The sequence below is a fragment of the Salmo salar genome, chromosome 13, assembly GCF_965601325.2.
Source record: "Salmo salar chromosome 13, fSalSal1, whole genome shotgun sequence".
Classification (NCBI taxonomy): domain Eukaryota; kingdom Metazoa; phylum Chordata; class Actinopteri; order Salmoniformes; family Salmonidae; genus Salmo; species Salmo salar.
This window is the reverse complement of record NC_138303.1, coordinates 82194797-82220812: the sequence shown is the minus strand read 5'-3', so window position 1 is coordinate 82220812 and position 26016 is coordinate 82194797. Positions and strand designations below refer to the sequence as shown.

At 42.9% G+C, this 26016-nt stretch overlaps 1 protein-coding gene across 2 annotated transcripts; it reads left to right on the top strand.

Moving 5' to 3' along the window:
* Positions 1-207: 207 nt before the first annotated feature.
* On the top strand, positions 208-25769 carry LOC106567941 (uncharacterized). 2 transcript variants are annotated; one of them, XM_014137857.3, is made up of 11 exons: positions 208-523; positions 7972-8092; positions 10881-10991; positions 11164-11212; positions 11497-13310; positions 13540-13573; positions 13707-15517; positions 15667-15703; positions 15908-17715; positions 23028-23064; positions 23284-25769. In XM_014137857.3, the coding sequence occupies exons 1-11, from the start codon at positions 423-425 to the stop codon at positions 25119-25121; spliced, it is 7761 nt and encodes a 2586-aa protein (XP_013993332.3). In that variant the 5' UTR covers positions 208-422; the 3' UTR covers positions 25122-25769. The 2 variants fall into 2 exon arrangements, with proteins under 2 accessions (XP_013993332.3, XP_013993331.3); XM_014137856.3 differs by having other exon boundaries at positions 23194-25769.
* The last annotated feature ends 247 nt before the right edge of the window (positions 25770-26016 follow it).

Genomic DNA, 26016 nt, shown 5'->3' with positions numbered 1-26016 from the left:
TGACAAGTAGGCGTTTTGAGGCCTCGTGGTATTCCGATATAATTTACTCGGTTGTCATATGCGGAACTTTCAAAAATACAGCTATCAAAGTACATTTGTTATTACAATCGTACTGATACGCCACTGCATACATAGAAGGAAAAATACAAAGATATACAATTGTGCACATTGTACTGAGATCAGAGATCAATGCGCCAAGCGGTGTCGATTTCCGCTTTACAAAGGTGTTCTTCCTGGTTTATGAACACTCGGGCAACTACACCGCTCAACAAATCAACTTTTTACGGAATGAAATAATTAAATTACCCAGCTAGGTACAAAGTTAATTTAAAGACTTTGTGCAAATATTAAGCTAAAGATTCAATACGGGTGGATTTCTGATTAATTGCACGATGCACGATTTATTCTGAACCAGTGAGTGCATGGATCCCAAAATGCCCAACCGCTGTGCCGCACCAAACTGTAACATCTATACAGATAAATCAGACGTCCCATTTTTCAGATTTCCATTGGACTCGGAGCGGTAAGTGCAAATGTAGTTGGGTTAGATGTAAATAGTGTACAATCCACTACACACGATACTTTTTAAAGTAAAATTGGCATTCTTCATTAGCTAACTAAATAGCTAGCTGGTTGATCCATTGAAACCTCTAGAGCTTGCTAGTTAGCCTAGCTTGTGCTAACGTTGACGGTAATGGCAAAGATGGGTTGTTTGCTAGCTAGCTTGCTAAAAGGCTATTGTGGTTAAGGAAACCGTATTAATTGTATAACGTTAAGGATGAACTATACGTCTGTTTTAGTGAGAGGGTGATCCCTGGTCAGCCCTCAAAGTTATGAAAGTTATCTTTAATCTGACAACATCCTCTTCATATGTTGTACTGTAGCTAGCAAGCTAAATTGGGTAGTCAGATTAATCAAGTTGTAATACACAATTAATTGGTATCAGTGATGTAGTGGTAAAACAAAGGTGGGTAAACTATAAACTCCAGTGGGCGATCGAGATCAGACGAACAACCACCGATTTAAACCAAAACATTACATTTTTAGAACTGCATTGTTTGATTCCATTTTCATGCAGGTCAATAGGGAAGGCCTAATGTAATTTTATGTAGTTACACAATGCACATCAGGTTGCCCTCCGAAAAATATTTATTTGGACTGGACACTAGGAAAGTCCAGAGAAATAGGATGTGGAGATCATTATATTGAAATGTGTTATCTTTTTAATCACGTTCATGTTCTTGGTATCTCATGTGAGCTGCACTGCAATTCTGTATTGTAAAATGCCCCTGTATAAAAGGCCCATAGTTGTATTCTATATGCATTTGAAGAGAACATGTTATTGTGTTTAATACGATTACAGATTCTCTCAGGGATCCCATTTTAAATTTCAGGGGACCCCAAGTTTGGAATCCGCTGTAACCTCTGCTTGCTTCCTCTGCTGCCTTCTGCATTGCAGCCTGCCTCACCCCAGTCTGCCTCACCACTGTCTCTCACTACTCGCTGTAAAGCAAAGTTATTTTTTGTGAATCTATGTAGCCCAACTTTTGTTAAGATTATAGCTAGCTTAATTTCAGTCAATTGCTCCTGCTGAGGTCAAGATCTGTTTAACGTTAGCTTCTAACGCCATCCTTCTAGCCAGATAGCCATCTGACTGAAATATCAGCGAATATTTTCTTTAAGAATGTAGTAAAGTAAAAGTCATCAAAAATATAAATAGTGAAGTACAGATACTCCCCAAAACTACTTAAGTAAAAATACTTCAAAGTACAACTTAAGTACTTTACGCCAGTGGTCTGGGCTGAGGTAGTTCGTTTCACGTCTGTGCCTGGGCAGAGTTTGACTTTGGACAGAGTGGTGAATGAAGGTGCTTCTAACAAGACAAATCCGGAGGGAGTAGGCGAACATAACGAGCATACCTGACTCATGATTCCACTCTTCGCAGAGAGGCAGTCGCGATTTTGAACTCCGATCAAGAATATTAACATTGTGACCGTTGATCAACGCTGGGAACGCAATAATAAATGTGTGAACGTTAATTAACGAAATAAAAATGTGCGTAAACACAAATTAAAAAGGTGCGTAAACTGTGTTTACCCTCCACTAAATCCCAAATGGGTCTATATACAGCCTAAAACAATGCTTGCACAATCGTGTACATGTTCCTACAAGCCAGAATGTTGAATAAATTACATTTAAACTTACTCTACGGATTGTCTGCACGGTTTGTCCTTCCCCTGCTTGAAATCTGAGAAAATATCCACAGCAAAGTAGCTAGTTATTGTTTACCCAACTTTTTGGAGGGCGGGTAGGTATAGATGGGTTAGCTGACAACGTCACGAAAACGATGAGCATGCTTCAGTGGAGCAGAAGTCCTTGAGTTGTGATTCTGGATGGCCAGATGGCTACGACAAACTGCCATGTGGGGAATCGTAAGTGACTCGTTTCATGTTGTTTTTGATACCATGTCTTGTTTTGAGGTATTTTGACTGATTTCATGTCAATACTAATGGCTAGCTAACCAACAACTGTAACAATGTATTTGAGACAGGTGCACATGTATGTTTTCAATAAGCATTGGATACAAAATATAGTTAACAATCTAAGCCAACCCCGTCTGTTTTGCCCCATAGTTGCGCATGCGTCGGTTTTGTTGCTAAACAACCAAACCGTCTATAGAGGTCGCCAGCTTGTAGTCCTAAAAAACATTCATTATTCCAGCCATTCCTATGGGGAAAGTAGAGAGTTTTATGATAACCGTAGACCTTATTTTCGGGGTTTAACACAGGCTTACGAGATCTTACACGTTTTGTTCTATGACATTATCTGTCAGTCAGTTATCATGATCTTTATGATTTATGAATCCTTTTTGTGCTTTAAAAAAAATTACATAAATGCTTCAAAATTCACAGTGACAGCTGATGAAGATTTCTCTTTGAACAAAATGTATAAGATCTCTGAAGCTTGTTTACCACAGACCATCTTTTTTTGGCATTTAACCAAAAACTCGATTTCCCCATAGATTTTGTCCAACGAACCATGGTGGAGTTAGACATTACTATTGCTCTCTATATTATTTGTTCGGCCCCCCGAGAAAGTTTGTTTTATATTGGATGTTCGGTTTTCTCTTGTCAATAGCTATTGAACAAGGCATGCCATGGCAAGTTGTATATTCTGAATCAGGGGAGGATGCAGAACAATCTGTCTTTTTGACAATTGAAATCCGAATAAGAAAATATAAATTCACAGGCTTGTTCTCCATCCTTCCCTGATTCAGAATATACCATTTTCATTGTCATGGCATGCTTGGTTCAATAGCTATTGACAAGAGAACTGAATTCAATAAAATTTTATTGGTCACATCATGCGTCAAATACAACAGGTGTAGACTTAAGTGAAATGCCTACATACAAGCCCATCCCCAACAATGCAGAGTTAAAAAGTAAGACAAATATTTGCTCAATAAAAAGGAAATGGTAACATAATAATGAGACTATATACAGGGAGTACTGGGTGTATTTAAAACTAACTTTACTTTGGTGCCGAACCATATACCTACCGGATTCTAAGAAGTTTGGTAAACAATACTTTCCTGTGGATATTTTGTTTACATTTTTGAGCAGCTGAAGGACAAACCGCGCACACAACCAGTAAAGTTTAAATGTAATTTTATTCAACATTCTGGCTTGTAAGGAACATTTACATGATTTTGAAGGCATTCGTTTCTGTCTGTAAATACAAATGTTGTATTACATCTTGTTTAATCAGACTAGCTTGCAGGCTATCTAGCTTTGATGTAGCAGGTTACACCCCCTCCCTATGTTGATGATGGTCCAGTTTATTAGGTACACCACCCTCTTCAGGAAAATGGTTCTCTCCTACAGACAGTGAGTCACGTGGCCGTAGCTTGCTATATAAAGTAGGCAGACAGGCATCGAGCATTAAGTTTCGGTTCGATTGACCGTTTGAATGGGCAAAACTAATGACCTAAGCGACTTTGAGCATGGTATGATCGTCGGTGCTAGGCACGCTGGTTTCAGTATCTCAGAAACGTCTGGCCTCCTGTGCTTTTTCATGCACGACAATGTCTAAAGTTGACCGAGAATGGTACAACAAACCAAAAAACTTCCAGTCAGCGGCAGTCCTGTGATCGAAAAACAGCTTGTTAATGAGAGGTCAAAGGAGAATGGCAAGAATCATGCGGGCAACAAACAGGCAAATAATGGCGCAGTGCAACAGTGGTGTGCAGAACGGCATCTCGGAACGCACAGCTCGTCGCTCCTTGTCACAGATGGGCTATTGCAGCAGACGACCACACCGGGTTCCACTCCTATCCGCTAAAAACAAGAAGTGGCTCCAGTGAGCATGTGATCATCAAAATTGGACGATTGAGGAGTGGAAAAACATTGCCTGGTCCAACGAATCCCGTTCACTGTTGCATAATGCTTATGGCAAAGTCAAGATTTGGTGTAAGCAGCATGAGTCCATGACCCCATCCTGCCTGGTGTTAACGGTACAGGCTGGTGGTAGTGGTGTAATGGTGAGGATATTTTCCTGGCACACGTTAGGTATCTTGAAATGTTGGGTTCCACGACCCGAAGAATTCGGGCTGTTCTGGCTGCAAACCGGGGTAAGACCCGGTACTAGATGGGTGTACCTAATAAAGTGGCCACTGAGTGTACATTGAATCAATGAATCAAGTGTGTGAGCTTCATGAATATAAGCTCCCCGAAAATGGTGATTATACATTTTACCTTACAGAAGTCAGGGCAGGCCTAGCCCCACAAGTTTGTCATGTATACAGTTAATAACTGTAAGTACAATTATTTTAACCATAACATTCCGACTTAACGTTGTAGAAGCCTACCAGCCGCAAGATGGCGCTATTATTCCTTTTACATCGTTTGTCTTCTTACATCCGACTTTAATGTGGCCAGCCGACAATACACGTCCCCCATGGACCGGCTCGTACGTAAAACAACCTTCATTCAGGATGCGTCGGTTTCCTCCTTAACTCGGGTTAATGGCTCGTCAGTGGGAAATTGTGTACCGTCTTAATAAAACACAATTTTCCCCACCCGTTTTCTGATTTTCTGACAACTTCCGGATGTTACACACAGCGTGAGTCCGTTTACCCCTGGCTGAATGCGCACCACAACATCCGGAAGTAGTATTAGCCACTGTAGCATGGTGGTGGAAAATGTTTTATTAAGACCATATGCATATTTTGCCCGTTTTCTTTTCCCACTGACGATCCATTAAATTGAGTTAAGGAGAAAACCAACGCCTTTTCAGCCTGAATAGAGGATGTTTCATGTACAAGCCTGTCCATGGGGGGGACAGGTGTATTACCGGCTGGGCTCACTGTGTCGACACCTAGCGGTCGTAAGATATTTGGAAGAACTATGCCCTCTAACGGTCTCTGCGCTAGAGAAGCATTGGAATTAGAGGTCAACTGCCCCTAAAAAGCAACTTCTCATTTTGAAAACGGCATATGTGGCATCGATATGAGTCAAACATTTATTCTAGTGTCAAAATTGACTACAAAGTGTAAATAGGATCATTTGGCAAGTGTCTTCACTGACATTTTTAACCTGTCCCTGACCGAGTCTGTAATACCTACATGTTTCAAGCAGACCACCATAGTCCCTATGCCCAAGAACGCCAAGGTAACCTGCCTAAATGACTACCAACCTGTGGCACTCACGTCTGTAGACATGAAATGCTTTGAAAGGCTGGTCATGGCTCACATCAGCACCATCATGAGAAACCCTACACCCGCATCCTGCCCCAACAGATTGTTGGTCAATTTCTTCAACCAGTGATCAAGTCTATATAATTATCGAACATACATTAGTAATGGAAAGGAAACACTCTTTTAAGTATCACAATTATCCTTTAGTAATGCAATTGTAGGCAGAAGTTGGTACAGAGTACAGTATATGATAGCTCTCCCCAGGTTCTGCAAAATGACTAAGACATCCTGTAACTCATATAGCCTCTTCCAGTCCTCCTTGCGTGAGTTTCCCTGGCAACAACATTTTAATAAATCTAACCTCCCCCTGACAGCAGCAACCATCTTCTCAGCAATGAAAAGCTCAGAAGTGGGTTTGACCGAAACTTGACCTTTCATCACAAGTATAGGTTCATGACAAGGTGAACGAGTCCAAGCATCTTCTGACAGGTGGCTGTTTTCATCAGGCCTGCGGCAGCCTTGTTCTCAGAAAACCAGTGGTATTCTCAGAACCTCAGATAGCCAGGTGGGGCCCAGACAGGAGGAGTATGTATGAACGTTGTAGGTTTCCGCCTTCTGATAATGTCTGAAGGGCACAACACTCAAACAGGTGTTAATACACACACAGAGGTCTCCTAGAAGAGAAGCCCTTACAGTTAATCATAACACAATTTGTTAACCCTTTATGAGGCCTCGGTTTAACCCTCTTCAAGATCCACAGATGATGCAATCTCAATTGCACTCCACACTGCCCTTTCCCACATGGACAAAAGGAACACCTACGTGAAAGTGCTGTTCATTGACTACAGCTCAGCGTTCAACACCATAGTGCCCTCAAAGCTCATCGCTGAGCTAAAGACCCTGGGACTAAACACCTCGCGCTGCAACTGGATCCTGGACTTCCTGACGGGCCACCCCCCCAGGTTGTAAGGGTAGGCAACTTCACATCTCCACACTGACCCTCAACACGGGAGCCGCTCAGGGGTACGTGCTTAGTCCCCTCCTGTACTCCTTGTTCACCCTCGACTGTGTGGCCAAGCATGATTCCAACACCATCATTAAGTTTACAGACGACACGATGCTGGAAGGCCTGATCACCGACAACAATGAGAGCCTGTAGGGAGGAGGTCAGAGACCTGTCAGTGTGGTGCCAGGACAACAACCTCTCCCTCAATGTGATCAAGACAAAGGATTGACAGTCCAGACAGGCTACTTTAGGAAACTTTCTGAATGAACATATAGGCCTATAGAGAATCAGCAAACTCTCACACACACACACCTGTAAAAGGACCCTTTAATCAAAGCCACCAGCGTATGTCAGACACTAGCAAATATTTCTCCTTTCCTTAAAACGTAGGGTAACTTGGGGAAACCAAGTTTTTTTTTTATTTTTTTTAACCCTTTCCCTGGATGCAAGTAGTCTTGATCAACAATTTTTTTTTTGTCTCATCTCAACTTTTTAAGTCACTCCATCAAAACGATTTTGAGGTATATTGATCTAATATTTTGTAATTTAGAAAGATTTTTATATATATATATATATGTACCAGTCAAAAGTTTTGACACCTACACATTGTAGAAGAATAGTGAAGACATCAAAACTATGAAATAACACATGGAATCATGTGGTAACCGAAAAAAGTGTTAAACAAATTACAGTACAGATCCATTATGAAATTTGTTACCACAATTCTGTTACTGGGTGTAGGTCCACTTCACTTACTGTTGTTCAATAACCAAAATATATATTTTTCAAACCCAAGGTTTCATATAATAGCTGACACCTCATTCCTTCTGCAGACATATTTGTATCTTAATTCTGAGCAGATGTAAGTTTTATTTGGGAAAACTTGGTCATGCAAAAAACTGAGGGAGAATGTACCGAAATTCTGTTACCTAACTTTGCATCTGCACAGTTCTTCCAGTAAATGCGTTTTTGTAAACATTTCTGTGTAAAACGTTTTAAAAGTAGGCCTTGTTCATAGAGTTGTATGGTGAGTTTAACTTTGAAATCAATGTTTTTGTTTGGAATAGATGTTTTGTGTGAGGAAAAATCAGTCTCAGTGCAATTCCATTACCGTGGTTTACGGTAGTAGACCTACCTTCCATGTCGCTAAACAGTCACAGGACGGTTTGCTAGTGATATGCAGATAGACCTTTTCATCGGTCTAGAACATGGGGGCAGGCCTATCCATATTGCAGTTTTGAAATCTAATCCTGTGAATTTTTCTTTTCAGATGTAAACAATGGTTAAATAATTGTCATCGATCTGACTTGGAGCCAAAAACCCCTGAGGAGTTACACAATTCCTTCCAAATTTGTGCAAATCATTTTGAGCCTTCCTTGATCTGTCGTGACGTAAGTATTATTATTTACTGAAAAGACCAGTTATCAAGGGCTGAGAATTGCCAGGGACCACGCAATATTATATTATCACGATACTTAGGTGCCTATACGAGTAATATTGTGACGCTCCCAATTCTATATGATTTGCAATTCGATACTGCTATTTGATGTTGCAAACATATTGATGCAAGCAGAATTGATCAATATCTGTCTGCTACAGAGAGCATGAGAAAATTAGTTTTGATCAGTCATGGAAGTAAGTGTTGAAAACATGTTATTGGCTCACTTTTTTTTTTTTTAAAGATGGAGAACAAGCTATATGATGACAAATACCTGAGTTTTGGTGCAGGTACAGCTGACTAGCGCTAACTAACGCTACCTATGTTTTTTCTGTTTTTTTAGTTTTTTTACAAATTGATGCCTGGAGTCAAAGTATCGATATCATATCATCCAAAATAAAATTGTGATATGTAAATATAGATTTCCCCCCCCCCCCCCCTCCCCATCACTAGTTACAGTGCATTCTGAAAGTATTCAGACCCCTTCCCTTTTTCCACATTTTGTTACGGTACAGCCTTATTCTAAAATTGATGAATGAAAATGTTTCCCTCATCAATCTACACACATTACCTCATAATCACAAAGTGAAAACAGGTTTTTAGAAATGTTTGCGAATGTATTAAAAATAATAACGGATACCTTATTTACATAAGTATTCAGACCCTTTGCTGTTAGACTCAAAATTGAGCTCAGGTGCATCCTGTTTCCACTGATCATCCTTGAGAGGTTTCTACAACTTGATTGGAGTCCACTTGTGGTATATACAATTGATTGGACATGATTTGGAAAGGCACACACCTGTCAATATAAGGTCCCACAGTTGACAGTGTGTGTCAGAGCAAAAACCAAGCCATGAGGTTGAAGGAATTGTCCGTAGAGCTCCGAGACAGAATTGTGTCGAGACATAGATCTGGGGAAGGCTACCAAAAACTTCTGCTGCATTGATGGTGCCCAAGAACACTGGCCTCCATCATTCTTAAATGGAAGAAGATTGGAACCACCAAGACTCTTCCTAGAGCTGGCTGCCCGGCCAAACTGAGCAATCAGGGGAGAAGGGCCTTGGTCAGGAAGGTGACCAAGAACCTGATGGTAACTCTGACAGCTCCAGAGTTCCTCTGTGGAGATGGGAGAATCTTCCAGAAGGACAACCATCTCTGCAGCACTCCACCAATCAGGCCTTTTACCACAGTAAAAGGCACATGTCAGCCTGCTTGGAGTTTGCCAAAAGGCACCTAAAGGACTCTGACCATGAGAAACAAGATTCTCTGGTCTGATGAAACCAAGATTGAACTCTTTGGCCTGAATGCTAAGCGTCACGTCCGGAGGAAACCTGGCACCATCCCTACGGTGAAGTATGATGTTGGCATCATCATGCTGTGGGGATGTTTTTCAGCGGCAGGGACTGGGAGATTAGTCAGGATCAAGGGAAAGATGAACGGAGAAAAGTACAGAGAGCTCCTTGATGAAAACCTGCTCCAGAGCGCTCAGGACCTCAGACTGGGGTGAAGGTTCACCTTCCAACAGAACAACGACCCTAAGCACACAGCCAAGACAACGCGGGAATTGCTTCGGGACAAGTCTCAATGTCCTGGAGTAGCCCAGCCATAGCTCAGACTTGAACCCGATTTAACATCTCTTGAGAGACCTGAAAATAGCTGTGCAGTCACGCTCCCCATCTAACCTGACAACCTGACAGAGCTTGAGAGGATCTGCAGAGAATAATGGGAGAAACTCCCCAAATACAGGTTTGCCAAGCTTGTAGCATCATACCCAAGAAGACTCATGGCTGTAATCGCTGCCCACGGTGCTTAAACAAAGCACTGACTAAAGGGTCTGAATACTTATGTAAATGTGATATTTCAGTTTTTTTATTCTTAATAAATGTGCAACATTTTTTAAAAACCTGTTTTTGATTTGTCATTATGGGGTATTTTGTGTGGATTGATGAGGGGGAAAAACTATTGAATCCATTTTAGAATATGGCTGTAACGAAATGTGGAAAAAGTCAAGGGGTCTGAATACTTTCCAAATGCACTGTATATTGCAAAAAAAACCCATTCATTTTACGTTTTCATTCAGTTATATTGTTCAAAGAATTTATTTGTATCTTTATTTAACTAGGCAAGTCAGTTAAGAACAAATTCTTATTTTCAATGACGGCCTAGGAACAGTGGGTCAACTGCCTTGTTCAGGGGCAGAAGGACAGATTTTTACCTTGTCAGCTCAGGGATTTGATCTTGCAACCTTTCGGTTACTAGTCCAACGCTCTAACCACTAGGCTACCTGCCGCCCCAGGAGTAGGGTGGAGTCTTGAGTTCCAGATGACCTGTTCAGGTGGTGACTCATCTATGCATTAGCTAATAGGCCCATTGACCGGGTTTGGGATGTAGGATATATCATACTATGGCTGACTCTGTAAAATGACAAATTTCACTGCACCTTGTATTATGTACATTGCTCTCAGAATAAAATCTGTTGCACACTAGAAATAATGTCTTGTCACATGCTTAGGGGAATCAAAAACTATTGTAGAATAGGTTTCCCACATACTGTGTGACGTGATGTGTACGTCATGTAGACCTTTGTTGGGACTAGCTTAATCATAATGCACTAGGTCTATCTGAAGACCACTGGTAGGTCTGTATTAAAAGGTCATGCTTCTCCCTGTGGGTTCTTACTCTCAGGCATGCAAAAGAGTGGCATTGAAATTGTTATAATTATTTGCTTGTTTCTTTTTCAGAGCACTTTAAGACCATCCTTGAAAGAGGGTGCTATTCCAACCAGATTTGATTTTACAAGCCATTTGAACAATCCATCAGGCCACAACCGGAATAAAAGAATAAGAGAACCTGTAAGTATTGTCATGTTTAAAACACACAAGTGGTTTATAGTGTCCCTTATAAGGTCATGACCCTGGATGTTGTACCCAATATAGTCATCCTAACCTGATCTCAGTAAGTGTATAATCTGATACTATTGCATTAATTTCAATTTACATCTAAGTATGTCTTTAATCCATTTAGGCTGAGGCAGAGCTTGCATCCTTGAAGAAAGCTAAAGGGGATTGGTTTGGTAAATCTATTTCTTCTCATTTGTTGTTTGTTTTACCATAAGAAGAAAATATTTTCGTATTTGGCCACTCGCTGCAAAATGATATCTATTTTCCTACCAGAAATGACATGTAATTGGGTAGCAACTAGTAGTGTATAGTAATGTGGTCTGTATTGTCATAGGCTATATGTTAAGTTAGGAAAGTACACCTTTTGATAGGGTATTTGTAGAAATGGCTCAACATATTTATTCAGTAACACTTTTTTTTTTTCAATTTCTTGTCCATGTTTTATCTTTTACTACAGAAGATGAAGCTCCATCTGAGGTGAAAGATAAGCCAGGAGAGAATAGCGCAACATGTGATTTACAGCAAGAGGAACAAAAGAGAGAGGATGTCGCCAACTCCAAAGCAAAGGAAATCCTTAAAGTCTACTTTAAGGAAACCCTTGCCTTCACTGGATTCAGCATAGGGAACGATGCAAACCCCAACACAGATGAACCAATGGGAGACCACAGAGGACAACAGTCTCTCAACCCCGTCTGTGTTGAAAAAATCGACCAGAAAGAAGTCCTCCAGTTCAGCGAGGACCTCATGCGGGAGGAGATCCGGAACAGTTTGAGGTTGGCACGCTTTTTCTCCATCCTGCTTCAAGATGTGACAAACATCGAGGGAAAAGATCAGATCCCAGTTTTCATCAGGTCCGTCACTGTGGCAGGGTTCCCTCAGAAACACCTTATGGGTTTCCTGCCCTGTTATGCAGATGCTGAAGGTCTGTTTTACATGCTGCTCTCAGAAATTCGGAATAAGTGGGGGCTGCGGATGGAGCATTGTCGAGGACTTACCTACCTGACCACAGGCGGTTTATGTCAGAAAATGAAGGATCTCACCAGCAGGATTCTGCAGGAGTTTCCTCAGGTAGTGCTAGCACCTAGTGACCCATACGCCTTTAACATGTGGCTAATCCGCTCCATGCCCATACCTTATATCCAGAAGGTTGTGAACACAGTGGAGGAGGTCGCCACAATAATTAGAGGATCCCCAGATCTTTGGGAAAGACTGGAGGTGAAAATCAAGTCTTCATACAGCCACCTTAAAGGTGAAGTGGACAGGATCATAGAGGCTTCCCAGAACACCTGGGAGTATGGTGTTGATGCCTTCCAGACCATGTTGGACATTCTTGAACCATTCCTTGCCTGCATCAACGAGGTGTGCTCCGCTGCGAACGCAGACACCGCTACTTGTGAGCAGATGGCCAAGCTCAAGCCGATCCTGAAGAACTTCAATTTCATCATCACCCTGGTTGTTCTGAAGAATACCCTCTGTTGTGTGAGCATCCTCAACCCGAGTCTCAGGGGAGCCATCAGCATCAGCAGCACCTTGCAGTACACAATCTCCAACGCCTTAAAGCTCGTCAACAAACATCTGCAGGAGATCGCAATATTCCACAGGAAGTGGTTTTCTGACGCAGTGGGCAGGGCTAAGAAGCTGGGAGTGGAGGTCGCTAGGCCGGATGAGAGCTCACCTGAGACTGGCGAGGCAGTTGCAACTGAAACCCCTCTGGAGGATTTCTACAGAGAGACTCTGAGCAGGCAGATCTTACTGTACCTTGTTGCAGAGGTAAAGAGGGTGTTTAGCACTGAGATGGTACGGATTCTGAGATGGCTCTCATTGGTGCCGTCTTACATGGCTGACCACAATTTCAGTATCCGCAGGGATAAAGTGGCGGACGCAAACTTGAACAACCTTGCCCGGCCTGACACGTTTTACGATGAGCTTGGTTGCTGGGAGGTGAAGTGGAGACATGCTAGTAAGCGGAGGATCCTGCCCACAACAGTGTTTGCAACATTGAAAATCCCAGACATTGCATTTTACCCAAATGTGCAGAGCCTGCTGAGAGTTTTGGGCACCATCCCCTGTGTGAACGCAGAGGCAGACGTGTATGGGCAGTACAACATGGTGCTGGAGCGGTACCAGTCTTACCTGAAAGCCACACCGGAGGATCAGAGACTGTGCAACATGGCATTTGTCTATGTCAATCAAGACGTGCACTTCAATGTGGAAGACATGGTTGAGTCCTATGTGGAGAAGCATATTGACATATTGCAGTTTTTGCATATGGTAAGTTTATTTTAATATAAAGGTTGTGTTCTTCTTGTTTTTAAAGTCTTTGCTCTGCAATCAAATAAACTGAAGATTTCAAATAATTAGAAAAACTAAACAAAAGGAAAGTACTGTAAGTGGCTGTTGGATATTTCTTAACTTGTTTTCTTACTAATATTTGCATTTGTAGGTTTCAGTTACTGAACAAAAGCGTTATTTTGCTAATGCTTTTATTTTCTGTTCATAGGATGATGAGGTAATAGAGATGCAGCCTGAAGCTGGTAAGGAAGTACAATTATTGATAATTTTATAATATTTATTGCACTATTGTGTAAATATCAAAATATTTGCATTAATACCTATGTTTTAATAATTATTCCTTCTTGGCTCATGCTCTTGACTGTTTTATTTCAGAACCTGTCTCTGAGAATGATGGGAATCACACTCTAAAAGAGAATGTTGAAGAAACACAAGAAGAACCACAGGACATACCCTCTGAGATGGAGACCGAGAGAGTGGGGCAACCGAAACTCCCAGCCACAGAAACGAATAAGGAGGCACTCAAATCTGCTTTGCAGGTTGCTGTGACAGCTGCATATAACAGCCAGAGCAGACAGCCTGGTGAGGCCTCTGCTGAACAGGATGGCGAGGTTGAAGACTCATTGAAATATGTGTCGAAGTCTGAGATGGAAGAAGTTCTCAGAGTATGCGAGGATGCTGTCAGGGAGGGAATTCTTGTGGAGGTGGGCACTTCCTTTTTTTCTCTGTTCATCGACCGCGTTGTGAAGTTAGGGGAGAAAAAACACCTTCCTCTCTTCCTCAGGTTTGTGGACAGTTTTGATGTCATGCGATTGGAGCTCATGGGATTTCTGGATGTGGATCTTGACTGTGATGCCATGTCAGAGCGCATATTGGAAATTGTAACCAAAGAGTGGCATCTCGATTTGTGTTACTGCAGAGGTCAGGCCTACCTCGGATCCGGTGATGTCTCCTACAAGCTGAAAGCATTTGCCTGCAAAATCCAAGAAAAGTACCCCCTTGCAATATGCACACACTGCTCTTGTTACTCCTTTAACACATGGTGGTCAAAATCCACCCCTGTGTCATCAGTCAAACGGGCCCTGGATGTTTTTGAAGAGGTTTTGATGTTTTTTGGGAGCATGCCTATGCTTGAGAAACAGCTGGATCATGTCATTGCATTTGGTCTTAGGGAAAGCTATGAAAAGGTTCAAGAATTGCAGGGGAAGTTCTGTACCGTCTGGCAGGAGAAGCATGATTCCTATGAAGTCTTTGTGCAGATGCTGGAGCCCCTTGTCGAATGTTTGGAGAAAATCAAGAGCAATCCACAGAGGTGGAAATCCTCACTCTCTCTAAAAGCTGGAGCACTGCTGCGTTTGATAAGGGACTTTGATTTTATTGTGCCCATGGTAGCCCTGAAGAACACCTCGTCCTTCACCAGGGAACTGAGTGCAGGACTCCAGAAGGATCATTTCAGCGCAGCATCCCAACTCTGCCAGATCAGTGGTATAGTGGCTACTCTTAATAGGGTCAAAACAAACATCAAAGTATTTCACCAGAATTGGTTTGACGAAGCTTGTGCGCTCGCCCAGAGTCTAGGTGTGCAGATAAAAGTGCCTGATAATTCCTCTGCGTCCAGGGATAGCATGATGAAACCAGCGCTCTATTACAAAGATGCACTAAGTGTGCCCCTAGTGGACAACCTCACCAATGCTGTTAAGGATCATTTCTCTGAGGACCATAAGGAGGCCCTAAACTTCCTCTCCCTGGTTCCCTGCTCTGTGACTGTGAGTTACATGTTTGAGATCCTAAGGTCAAAGCCTCCTCTCTACGCCAGTGATCTGCCTGACTCCGACAACTTCTTCACCGAGTTGTGCTGCTGGAGGGTGAAGTGGAAGACCAAAGTTGCATCCGTGACCATCCCAGACACCATCTTTCAGACTCTCCGTCTGCCACTCATGCAATACTTTGGGAACATCAACACACTGCTGAGGATCATGTCTGTGCTACCCAGCACAGTACTAGAGAACTGTGGGGAAGTGATGCGCCACAAGATGTTCCAGGAATACCTGAGGAACACCAGCCCCAAGGACAGGTCCCCATGTCTGGCCATGCTGCAGGTGGGAACCAACTTCAACAGAGATCTGGACCGGATGGTGACTAAGTGCTTGAAGGTCACTCCCCAGGCTTTAGAGGGCATCTGCTTGGTAAGTTTTCACTGTTGAAATAAATGTCCATGATTATTATTTTGTCTAATCTGTTAAGCCTATGTAGTCTTTCAGAGCAGCCTATACTGAAATGTTGTCTTTTTAAAATAAATGATTTCCTTTTTGTCTTTTTTTTTTTTTTTTTTTAGGATAAGGAATCCAAAAGTCTGATGAAGAACTCTGAAGGTATGTTATAGAAAATATTTGTTACAATGAATCCCCATGTGACCATGTAATAAATATGTATGGTAAAACTTACCATTTAGTATGTCGGTAATAGGGATGGACCTAGGTTTTGTCAAGTGACGAAATAAATTAACTCTCTGATAGAACATTATAGAACTTGAACTGAGTAAATTGAATTAAATAATTTACCTTTTATATTTTCAGTCGATCATGGCAAAGATGGAACAGAGGACCTTGAGAATCAGTCTTCTGACAAGAAAGAGAACCAGGAAATGAAAGCGGTGGATGAGAATGGGCACACTGGAGATAATCGACAGAGTTTGGAAATGGTTTTCAGACTGGCTGCACGTCTAGGGAAAAAGAAGTGCCAGCTCTCCGAACTCTCCAAAGAAGATCAAGTCCTTCTCATCCAGGATCTCGGCCTGTGCCACTGGTTTGGAAGAGATGGCAAGTTCACGCTTAACGTAGGAGAGGAGGAAATGGTAGAGCTTCTCACAAAATCCATCAGGGAAGTCATACTCTTAGAAATACAGGAGTCCCCCTTCTTTTCTCTTATCACAGATAAACCTGTTATAATTGCTAATAAGAGCTATCTGCCTGTCTTCGTCAGATATGTTGGGGAATGTGCCCCCAAGGTAGAGCTCATTGGTTTTTTGCGATTTTTTGAAACCTGTGACGTTGATGTTCAAGCCAAGAATCTTTCAGCAACTCTAACCGAAGACTGGGGATTGCCGATGAGTCAGTGTCGTGGACAAGCGTTCATGCGCATGGGCTCAGGTTGTCACAGCCTGAAGAAGATGTCTTTGGAGTTCCTCGAGAGCTATCCTCTGTCTGTCATCACACCCAGTGAGTCTTGTGGTCTTGCCTGTTGGCTAGCAGGAAGTGTACACTGCCCACCTGTCACAAAGATGCTGGGAATTGTGGAAGATCTTCTACTGTTCTTTGACCAGTCACCTGGACTGGAGGCAGAGCTAGCACAGGCCGTGGATGGGTTACTGAATACACCTCGGGAGGCCTTAGAGGAAATTCCAGAAACCTGTTGCTCCAGGTGGAAGAAGAGGGAGGACTTTTTTGATCTCCTAGTCGACACATTGGAGGGAGTCTTGAGTTGCCTGGATTCAGTTAGTTCCAGCGCCACGGGCACTATGTCACTACATGCACAGGTCCTCGCCACTGCTTTGAGAGAGATGGATTTTGTCGTCACACTTGTGATCCTGAAGAATGCCTGTTCTCCTCTTCGAAACTGCAGCACTGTTTTCCGCTGTGGTAACCCTGCTGACATCATCTGTGAAGTGGAGAAGATCGTACCAATCATAGAGACCCTGAACAAGATGTTGGAGAACATAAGCACTGTACACACACCTTGGTTTGAAGAGGCATTCCAACTAGCATCCAAGGTGGCCCCTCAGCAAGTGTGTTTCCCAGAGGAAGCTAACTCTTACGAGTCTCCAGAGGTGTACTACAGGGACAACTTTAGCGTTCCTGTACTGAGCTGCCTCATTGACGAAATGAAGTACAACTTCTCCGACAGTCATTTGAAAGCCCTGAAGCTCCTGTCTCTTCTTCCCACCTGCAATCCACAGCCCATTTCAGAGCCAATCCGCGCAGAGTCCACAGACAAGCTATACAGTCTCTACCTGTCTGACCTCCCTGATCCTGACACAGTAGAGCAGGATATCAGTAACTGGGCCACAGTGTGGAAAGAGAAATATCAGGACATGTCACCACCAGCTTCTATCTCTGAGATACTGCTTCACCCAGAATCTCAAAGCCATCCCACAGTGACAATGCTGCTCAGACTGGTGGCTGTTCTACCCAGCGTCAGTATGGAGTGGGACCTCATGAAGACCACCCTGAACTCCATGAGAGCTCTGCTGAAGAACACGGTCTGCAAGGGCAGCAAAACCGACACTGTGATGCTTCTCATGCATTACCCAACTGTTCAAAGACTAAGGGAGGTCATTGAGAAGTGCATCGAAGTTGACCCAGAAAGCATCCCATGTCTTGAGCAGGTAAATGAACAGCAATACTCCTTTTAGCATTCCAATGCTGATATTTTAAGGACTGATTTTATTGATATACAGTGAGGGGGTAAAAGTATTTTATCCCCTGCTGATTTTGTACGTTTGCCCACTGACAAAGAAATGATCAGTCTATAATTTTAATGGTAGGTTTATTTGAACAGTGAGAGACAGAATAACAACAAATAAATCCAGAAAAACGCATGTCAAAAATGTTATAAAATGATTTGCATTTTAATGAGGGAAATAAGTATTTGACCCCTCTGCAAAACATGACTTAGTACTTGGTGGCAAAACCCTTGTTGGCAATCACAGAGGTCAGACGTTTCTTGTAGTTGGCCACCAGGTTTGCACACATCTCAGGAGGGATTTTGTCCCACTCCTCTTTGCAGATCTTCTCCAAGTCATTAAGGTTTCGAGGCTAACATTTGGCAACTCGAACCTTCAGCTCCCTCTACAGATCTTCTATGGGATTAAGGTCTGGAGACTGGCTAGGCCACTCCAGGACCTTAATGTGCTTCTTCTTGAGCCAGTCCTTTGTTGCCTTGGCTGTGTGTTTTGGGTCATTGTCATGCTGGAATACCCATCCATGACCCATTTTCAATGCCCTGGCTGAGGGAAGGAGGTTCTCACCCAAGATTTGACGGTACATGGCCCCATCCATCGTCCCTTTGATGCGGTGAAGTTGTCCTGTCCCCTTAGCAGAAAAACACCCCCAAAGCATAATGTTTCCACCTCCATGTTTGACGGTGGGGATGGTGTTCTTGGGGTCATAGGCATCATTCCTCCTCCTCCAATCACGGCGAGTTGAGTTGATGCCAAAGAGCTCCATTTTGGTCTCATCTGACCACAACACTTTCACCCAGTTGTCCTCTGAATCATTCAGATGTTCATTGGCAAACTTCAGACGGGCATGTATATGTGCTTTCTTGAGCAGGGGGACCTTGCGTGCACTGCAGAATTTCAGTCCTTCACGGCGTAGTGTGTTACCAATTGTTTTCTTGGTGACTATGGTCCCAGCTGCCTTGAGATCATTGACAAGATCCTCCCGTGTAATTCTGGGCTAATTCCTCACCGTTCTCATGATCATTGCAACTCCATGAGGTGAAATCTTGCATGGAGTCCCAGGCCGAGGGAGATTGACAGTTCTTTTGTGTTTCTTCCATTTGTGAATAATCGCACCAACTGTTGTCACCTTCTCACCAAGCTGCTTGGCGATGGTCTTGTAGCCCATTCCAGCCTTGTCTAGGTCTACAATCTTGTCCCTGACATCCTTGGAGAGCTCTTTGGTCTTGGTCATGGTGGAGAGTTTGGAATCTGATTGATTGATTGATTGCTTCTGTGGACAGGTGTCTTTTTTACAGGTAACAAGCTGAGATTAGGAGAACTCCCTTTAAGAGTGTGCTTCTAATCTCAGCTCGTTACCTGTATAAAAGACACCTGGGAGCCAGAAATCTTTCTGAGAGGGGTCAAATACTTATTTCCCTCATTAAAATGCAAATCAATTTCTAACATTTTTGACATGTGATTTTCTGGATTTTTTTGTTGTTATTCTGTCTCTCACTGTTCAAATAAACCTACCATTAAAATCATAGACTGATCATTTCTTTGTCAGTGGGCAAACGTAGAAAATCAGCAGGGGATCAAAAACTTTTTTCCCTCACTGTACAGGTTTTTTCTGCATAGAAAAGTCTTGGACGGGCCGCTTAAGTGTGTTTTTTCGGGAGCCTACGTCCAAATGGTATTTTTTTTTTATATATATACTGTACCAGTCAAAAGTTTGGACACACCTACTCTTTCCAGGCTTTTTCTTTATTTTTACTATTTTCTACATTGTAGAATAATAGTGAAGAGATCAAAACTATGAAATAACACACATGGAATCGTGTAGTAACCAAAAAAGTGTTAAACAAATCAAACTATTTTATATTTGAGATTCTTCAAAGTAGCCACCCTTTGCCTTGATGACAGCTTTGCACACTCTTGGCATTCTCTCAACCAGCCTCATGAGGTAGTCACCTGGAATGCATTTCAATTAACAGGTGTGCCTAGTTAATTTGTGGAATTTCTTTCCTTAATGCATTTGAGCTAATCAGTTGTGTTGTGATAAGGTAGGGGTGGCATACAGAAGATAGCCCTATTTGATAAAAGACCAAGTCCATATTATGGCAAGAACAGCTCAAATAAGCAAAGAGAAACAACATTCCATCATTAATTTAAGACATGAAGGTCAGTAAATCCTGAAAATGTTAAGAACTTTGAAAGTTTCTTCAAGTGCAGTTGCAAAAACCATCAAGCGCTATGATGAAACTGGCTCTCATGAGGACCGCCACAGGAAAGGAAGACCCAGAGTTACCTCTGCTGCAGAGGATATGTTCCTAAGTTACCAGCCTCAGAAACTGCAGCCCCAAAAAATGCTTCAGAGTTCAAGTAACAGACACAGCTCAACGTCAACTGTTCAGAGGAGACTGCGTGGATCAGGCCTTCTTGGTCGAATTGCTGCAAAGAAACCACTACTAACGGACACCAGTAAGAAGAGACTTGCTTGGGCCAAGAAACACGAGCAATGGACACTAGACCGGTGGAAATCTGTCCTTTGGTCTGATGAGTCCAAATGTGAGATTTTTACTTCCAACTGCTGTGTGTTTGTGAGATTAGATTAGGTGAACGGATAATCTCTGCATGTGTGGTTCCCACCGTGAAGCATGGAGGAGGAGGTGTGATGGTGTGGGTTGCTTTGCTGGTGACAGTCAGTGATTTATTTAGAATTCAAGGCACACTTAACCAGCATTGCTACCACAGCACTCTGCAGCGATACACCAGTCCCACTAAGCGTGAACCAGAATGGATATCATTTGTTTTTCAACAGGACAATGATCCAACACACCTCCAGGCTGTGTAAGGGCTATTTGACCAAGAAGGAGAGTGATGAAGTGCTGCTTCAGATGACCTGGCCTCCACAATCACCTGACCTCAACCCAATTGAGATGGTTTGGGATGAGTCGGACCGCAGAGTGAAGGAAAAGCAGCCAACAAGTGCTCAGCGTATGTGGGAACTCCTTCAAGACTGTTGGAAAGCATTTCAGGTGAAGCTGGTTGAGAGAATGCCAGGAATGTGCAAAGGGTGGCTACTTTGACGAATAGTTTCACTTTGTGGTTACTACATGATGTACTATTTCATAGTGTTGATGTCTTCACTATTATTCTACAATGTAGAAAATAGTACAAAATAAAAACCCTTGAATGAGTAGGAGTGTCCAAACTTTTTGATATATACAGTGAGCACCATAATTCATTGGACAGTGATCATTTTTGGGTTATTTTGGTTCTGTACTCTAGCACTTTGAGTTTGAAAGGATACAATGACAATCAGGGTGAAGTGCAGACTGTCTGCTTTAATTTGAGGGTATTTTCATACATATCGGATGAACCGTTTAGAAATTATAGAAGCTTGTGTACATAGTGTCCCGTCCCCCCCCATTTTCGGGCATAAAAAAACATTGGACAGTTTAACATAATGTAGAATAAAGTAATCATTGTTAATATTTGGTCGCATATCCTTTGCATGCAATGACTGCTTGAAGTCTGCAATGCATCGACATCACCAGACGCTGGGTATCTTCCCTGGTGATGCTCTGCCAGGCCTGTACTGCAGCCATCTTCAGTTCCTGCTTGTTTCAGGGACTTATTGCCTTCAGTCTCCTCTTCAGTATGTAAAATGCATGTTCAATTGGATTCAGATCCGGTGATTGACTCGGCCAGTCAAGGATTTTCCACTTTTTGGCCATCAAAAACCCCTGCGTTGCTCTAGCGGTATGTTTAGGGTCATTGTCTTGTTGCATGATGAACTGCCGTCCAATGAGTTTGGAGGCATTTGGTTTTATCTGAGCAGATAAAATATTTCTGTAGACTTCAGAATTCATTGTTCTACTTCTGTCTGCAGTCACATCATTGTTGAAGACAAGTGAGCCTGTTCCACTGGCAGCCATACAGGCCCAAGCCATAACACCCCCTCCACCATGTTTCACAGATGAGGTGGTATGCTTTGGATCATGGGCATGTCTTTTTTTTCCTCCACACTTTCCTCTTTCCATCACTCTGGTACATGTTCATCTTTGTCTCATCTGTCCACAATACTTTTTTCCAGAACTCTTGGGGCTCTTTTAGGTGCCTTTTAGCAAACTGTAATCTCGCCTTTCTGTTCTTCAGGCTTATCAGTGGTTTGCATCTTGTAGTGTACCCTCTGTAGTCCTGCTGGTGTAGTCTTCTACATATGGTAGACTTTGAGACATCTACACCTGCATCCAGGAAAGTGTTTTTGATCTGTTGGGCTGTTGTCAGGGGGGTTGTTGGGGGTTTTCTTCACCATAGAGAGTGTTCTCCGGTCATCCACTACAGTGGTCTTCCTCAGTCTACTGGGTCTTTTGACATAATTGAGTTTACCGTTTTTTTTTTTTTTCTTCTTGTTAATGATGAACCAAACTGTTGACTTGGGCATGCCCAGGGTTTTTGTAATGTTCCTGATTGATTGATTGATTTTCATTTCTGAGCCTTATTACGGCCAGCTTCATTTGCATCGACACTGCTGTCTTTCTCATGTTGTCACACCCCAACAACAACCTCCAAAGGCAATAGCAAAGTCTAGAATCAATACTATTCATCAACAGCTCTCCTGCATTCACTAATGACACAAATTAATGCACCTGCCTAACGACACGCATCTGTGAAGCCAATTCAAAAAATACTTGTAGTACCTTAAAATGGGGGGACAATGTACAAAAGGTGCTGTCATTTATAAATGGTTCATCCGATATGTATGAAAATACCCTCAAATTAAAGCTGACAGTCTGCACTTCACCCCCATTGTCATTGTATCCTTTCAAACTCAAAGTGCTAGAGTACAGAACCAAAATAACAAAAAAATGGTCACTCTCCATTGATTTAGTTTTGTTTGAATCCCTTTTTTGTAGAATTGCATGAAATTTGCTTTAAAACAGCTACATTTTGTCACTGCGGCCAACAGGAGGGCCTTTAAAATGTTCAGTCATCGACCACACCATTTGCCAGGCCCATGGCCACGCCACCACTACGCCCACCACCTAATCCCCATTTTGATTTAAAAAAATCCCTGGTATAGATATGCATACAATTATTTGATTCATGAGTTGTCAGTTTTACAAACAGACAGATGATAATAACAGTAAACAATACAGCAAGATCACCCCCCAATTCCCTGGCAAAGGAGAGATATGCATAGCAATTAAATGTGTTTTAAATGTACTCAATTCTGTTATGTAATTTAGGTGAAGAAACAAATGAAAGGTCTGAATCTGGAAAGTGGTAAGTGAATGTTTAAATCATGAAGATTCATCATGACATATTCTACATGAACCATGTAATAGTATATACTTCAGAGTGAAAATAAGGGAAAGAGGGGTGTTTATTTGTGTGTGTGTGTGTGTGTTTTAGATTTCAGAGATTTTGATGTAAACCCTGATGAGAGACATGAGCAGACAGTTGAGGAACACCAAGCTAATATGGCAGAACAACCCCTTGCAGGAGAGTTGCAAGCGGAGGATGGCGTGCTGATGGCGGAGGAGGACGGCGTGCTGATGGCGGAGGAGGACGGCGTGCTGATGGCGGAGGAGGACGGCGTGCTGATGGCGGAGGAGGACGGCGTGCTGATGGCGGAGGAGGACGGCGTGCTGATGGCGGAGGAGGACGGCGTGGCGCTGATGGCGGAGGAGGACGGCGTGGCGCAGGCGGGCATCGCGGAGGAGGACGTGGCGCAGGCGGGCATCGCGGAGGAGGACGTGGCGCAGGCGCAGGAGGACGTTGCGCAGGCGCACGTTGCGCAGGCGCAGGAGGGCGTCGCGGAGGAGGGCGTCGCACAGGCGGCGGAGGAGGGCGGCGGGCTGATGGCGGAGGAGGGCGTCGCTCAGGCGGAGGACGGTGTTGTAATGATAGAGGACAGGGTCGTAGGTCAGAGGCAGGCTATGTCTTTCTATGACCCACCTGTGCGTGAGGAAATACTTAAGGAACTCTGGGACTCACAGTTCTTTACAATAATAACGGAACAGGCGGTTGAGATTGAGGGACAGCTCTACGTCCCCCTGTGCATCAGGTACTTGGACAAACAGGACACTCAGTGCGAGGAGACTGTAGCTTTCATCCCGTTCAGCCAGGACACTGCTGTCTTGGCTGATGCTATTGAAACAGCCCTATCAGAGAAATGGGGGCTCAATATGGAGTACTGTAGAGGGCAAGCTTTGCTAAGTGTTGGTGAGGTAGGGTCTCAGATGAGGGCTGTCTCTGCTGTAATAGCCCAGAAATACCCCCTGGCCATGCAAATGGTCAGCTCTGCTGTGTCTCTGAATGTGTGGCTAGCCAGGTCATCTCCTGCAGTGGCTGCAGCAGACTGTGCAGTGTCTGTAGAAAACATGTTACAGTGGCTCACAGAGGATGCAGAACGACAGACCAAACTAGAAGAGGTGATCATTGCCATATTCCAACATGATGAGGGGAAGGGTAATGAGCTTAGGGACAAGCTTATTAAGAACTGGGAGAAGAGTCATGATATGCATGATTTGATGGTAGAGCTCCTGGAGGTAGTCATGCTGTGCTTGAATGAGTTGAAAAGTGAGGAGAATAGCTTAGGGAGTGGCCAAGCACTGCTTTACTTCAATAAAGTCAGACGTTTTGAGTTCATCTTCTCGGCTGTCGTGCTGAAGAATGTCCTAAGCTTGACCAAAAAGCTGAGCCAATCTCTTCAAGGAAAACCCCTAGATGTGTTGCTAGCTATGAATAGCTTGCCCGATCTCCTGACTTCCCTCAATGAATTGAAGAGCGATATTGACACACATCACAAGGCCTGGTTCAAGGAAGCTGTCTCTTTAGCTTCCAAGCTGCAAATAACGTTGTTGCACTCTGCGTTGCTAGAACCCCTGAGTCAGTTTTACAAAATGGCGGTGAGTCTGAAGGTGATAGAGCACTCCATTGCTGAGGTCAGTGAGTTCTTCACAGAGAAGGTCCTCAGTACCCTGAGGTGCCTGGAGATTGTGCCTTACGCCATGTCAAAGCTAGAAAACAGCAGTGTAAATGCTCACGTTTTCCGCATGTACAAAGATGACATGCCTGACCTGGTCTCACTCCCCACAGAGATGAAGTCTTGGAGAGAGAAGTGGTTAGATCCCATGTCCGGGTATCTTCCAGCCACTGTGCTCGACACCCTGAAGGCATCAGACATTAGGAGCTTTAGTAACATTGAAACCCTCTTAAGGCTCCTGGTCATCCTACCATTTTCCCGGAGGGAGAGTACCTTCAGGCAGGGAAAGAGAAGCCTCCAGGGGTTCATACAACAGGAGACCAGGTCCCTTTCTGAACTTCATCCTCTGTAAATAAGTTGGTGTTCCCTCAAGCTCTTATTAGCATAAAGCAGGTTTCTGAGTTGGTGTCCTATACTGCTGACCCACTGTACCCTTGAGTAAATGTCCAACCTAATTTAGGTCTCAATAAACATTTTAACTTACTAGAAGACATTTCCCTGTATACATGAATGATCTAAATCTTTTGGTCATTTTATTCATTGTTTTTTATTATAACATTTTTGTTTTAAGTTGTTTGGATAATTGTACTGCCTAATGGGACCAATGTCTTGACAAAAAAAAGCAATGCTCACCTGAGGGTTACCAATGCTTGTGTGCCTTTATGCAAAACTAACAGTCAACCCCATGAATCATAAAAATATAGATGTCTGAAAATGACAGTCCCATCAGGCTTTTTGAAATAACTTTTTTTGTCAGCACCAAATGACATTGGACTGAATTTAAGAATCACTTGCATCAATTCACTGTCAATAAGTTGTATCATTCTCTTCCTTGGCACAAATAGAAATGGTTAGTTCAATCATGTAGATGTATTTTATGATGGTTTCTTGTCTATTTAGGAGAGTTCATTTTCTGCAAAGAATTCTCCAAATACTGTCTCCTTAAGAGTTCAACATTCATATATATTTGTCAAAAAATGAAAATAAAGTTCTAAAAAGACTCAATGTTCTTATTGAATGACTTCACATTGCGGTAGCAGGCATACCATCATGAGTAAATCAATGTTCAAAGCAGTCACAAGAGGGCGACATTATTTTGGCATTTCATTTGGAATATATTAAGAGTCCCCTTTATTGATGAAGAAAATGTTTGATTATAAAGCATATTTTTTTTAAGTAATTTGATTTTGGGGGGCAGACTTGCAGCTGTCTGCTCTGTTGAGGATTGGAGAATGTAAGCATTGCCA

Bases quoted from the DNA above. Each gene is read 5' to 3' on its own strand.
- LOC106567941 (XM_014137856.3), top strand. From the start codon at position 423: ATGGATCCCAAAATGCCCAACCGCTGTGCCGCACCAAACTGTAACATC. The intron at 15,704-15,907 runs GTATGTTATAGA...TTATATTTTCAG, and splicing joins TCTGATGAAGAACTCTGAAG to TCGATCATGGCAAAGATGGA. The intron at 17,716-23,027 runs GTAAATGAACAG...TATGTAATTTAG, and splicing joins GCATCCCATGTCTTGAGCAG to GTGAAGAAACAAATGAAAGG.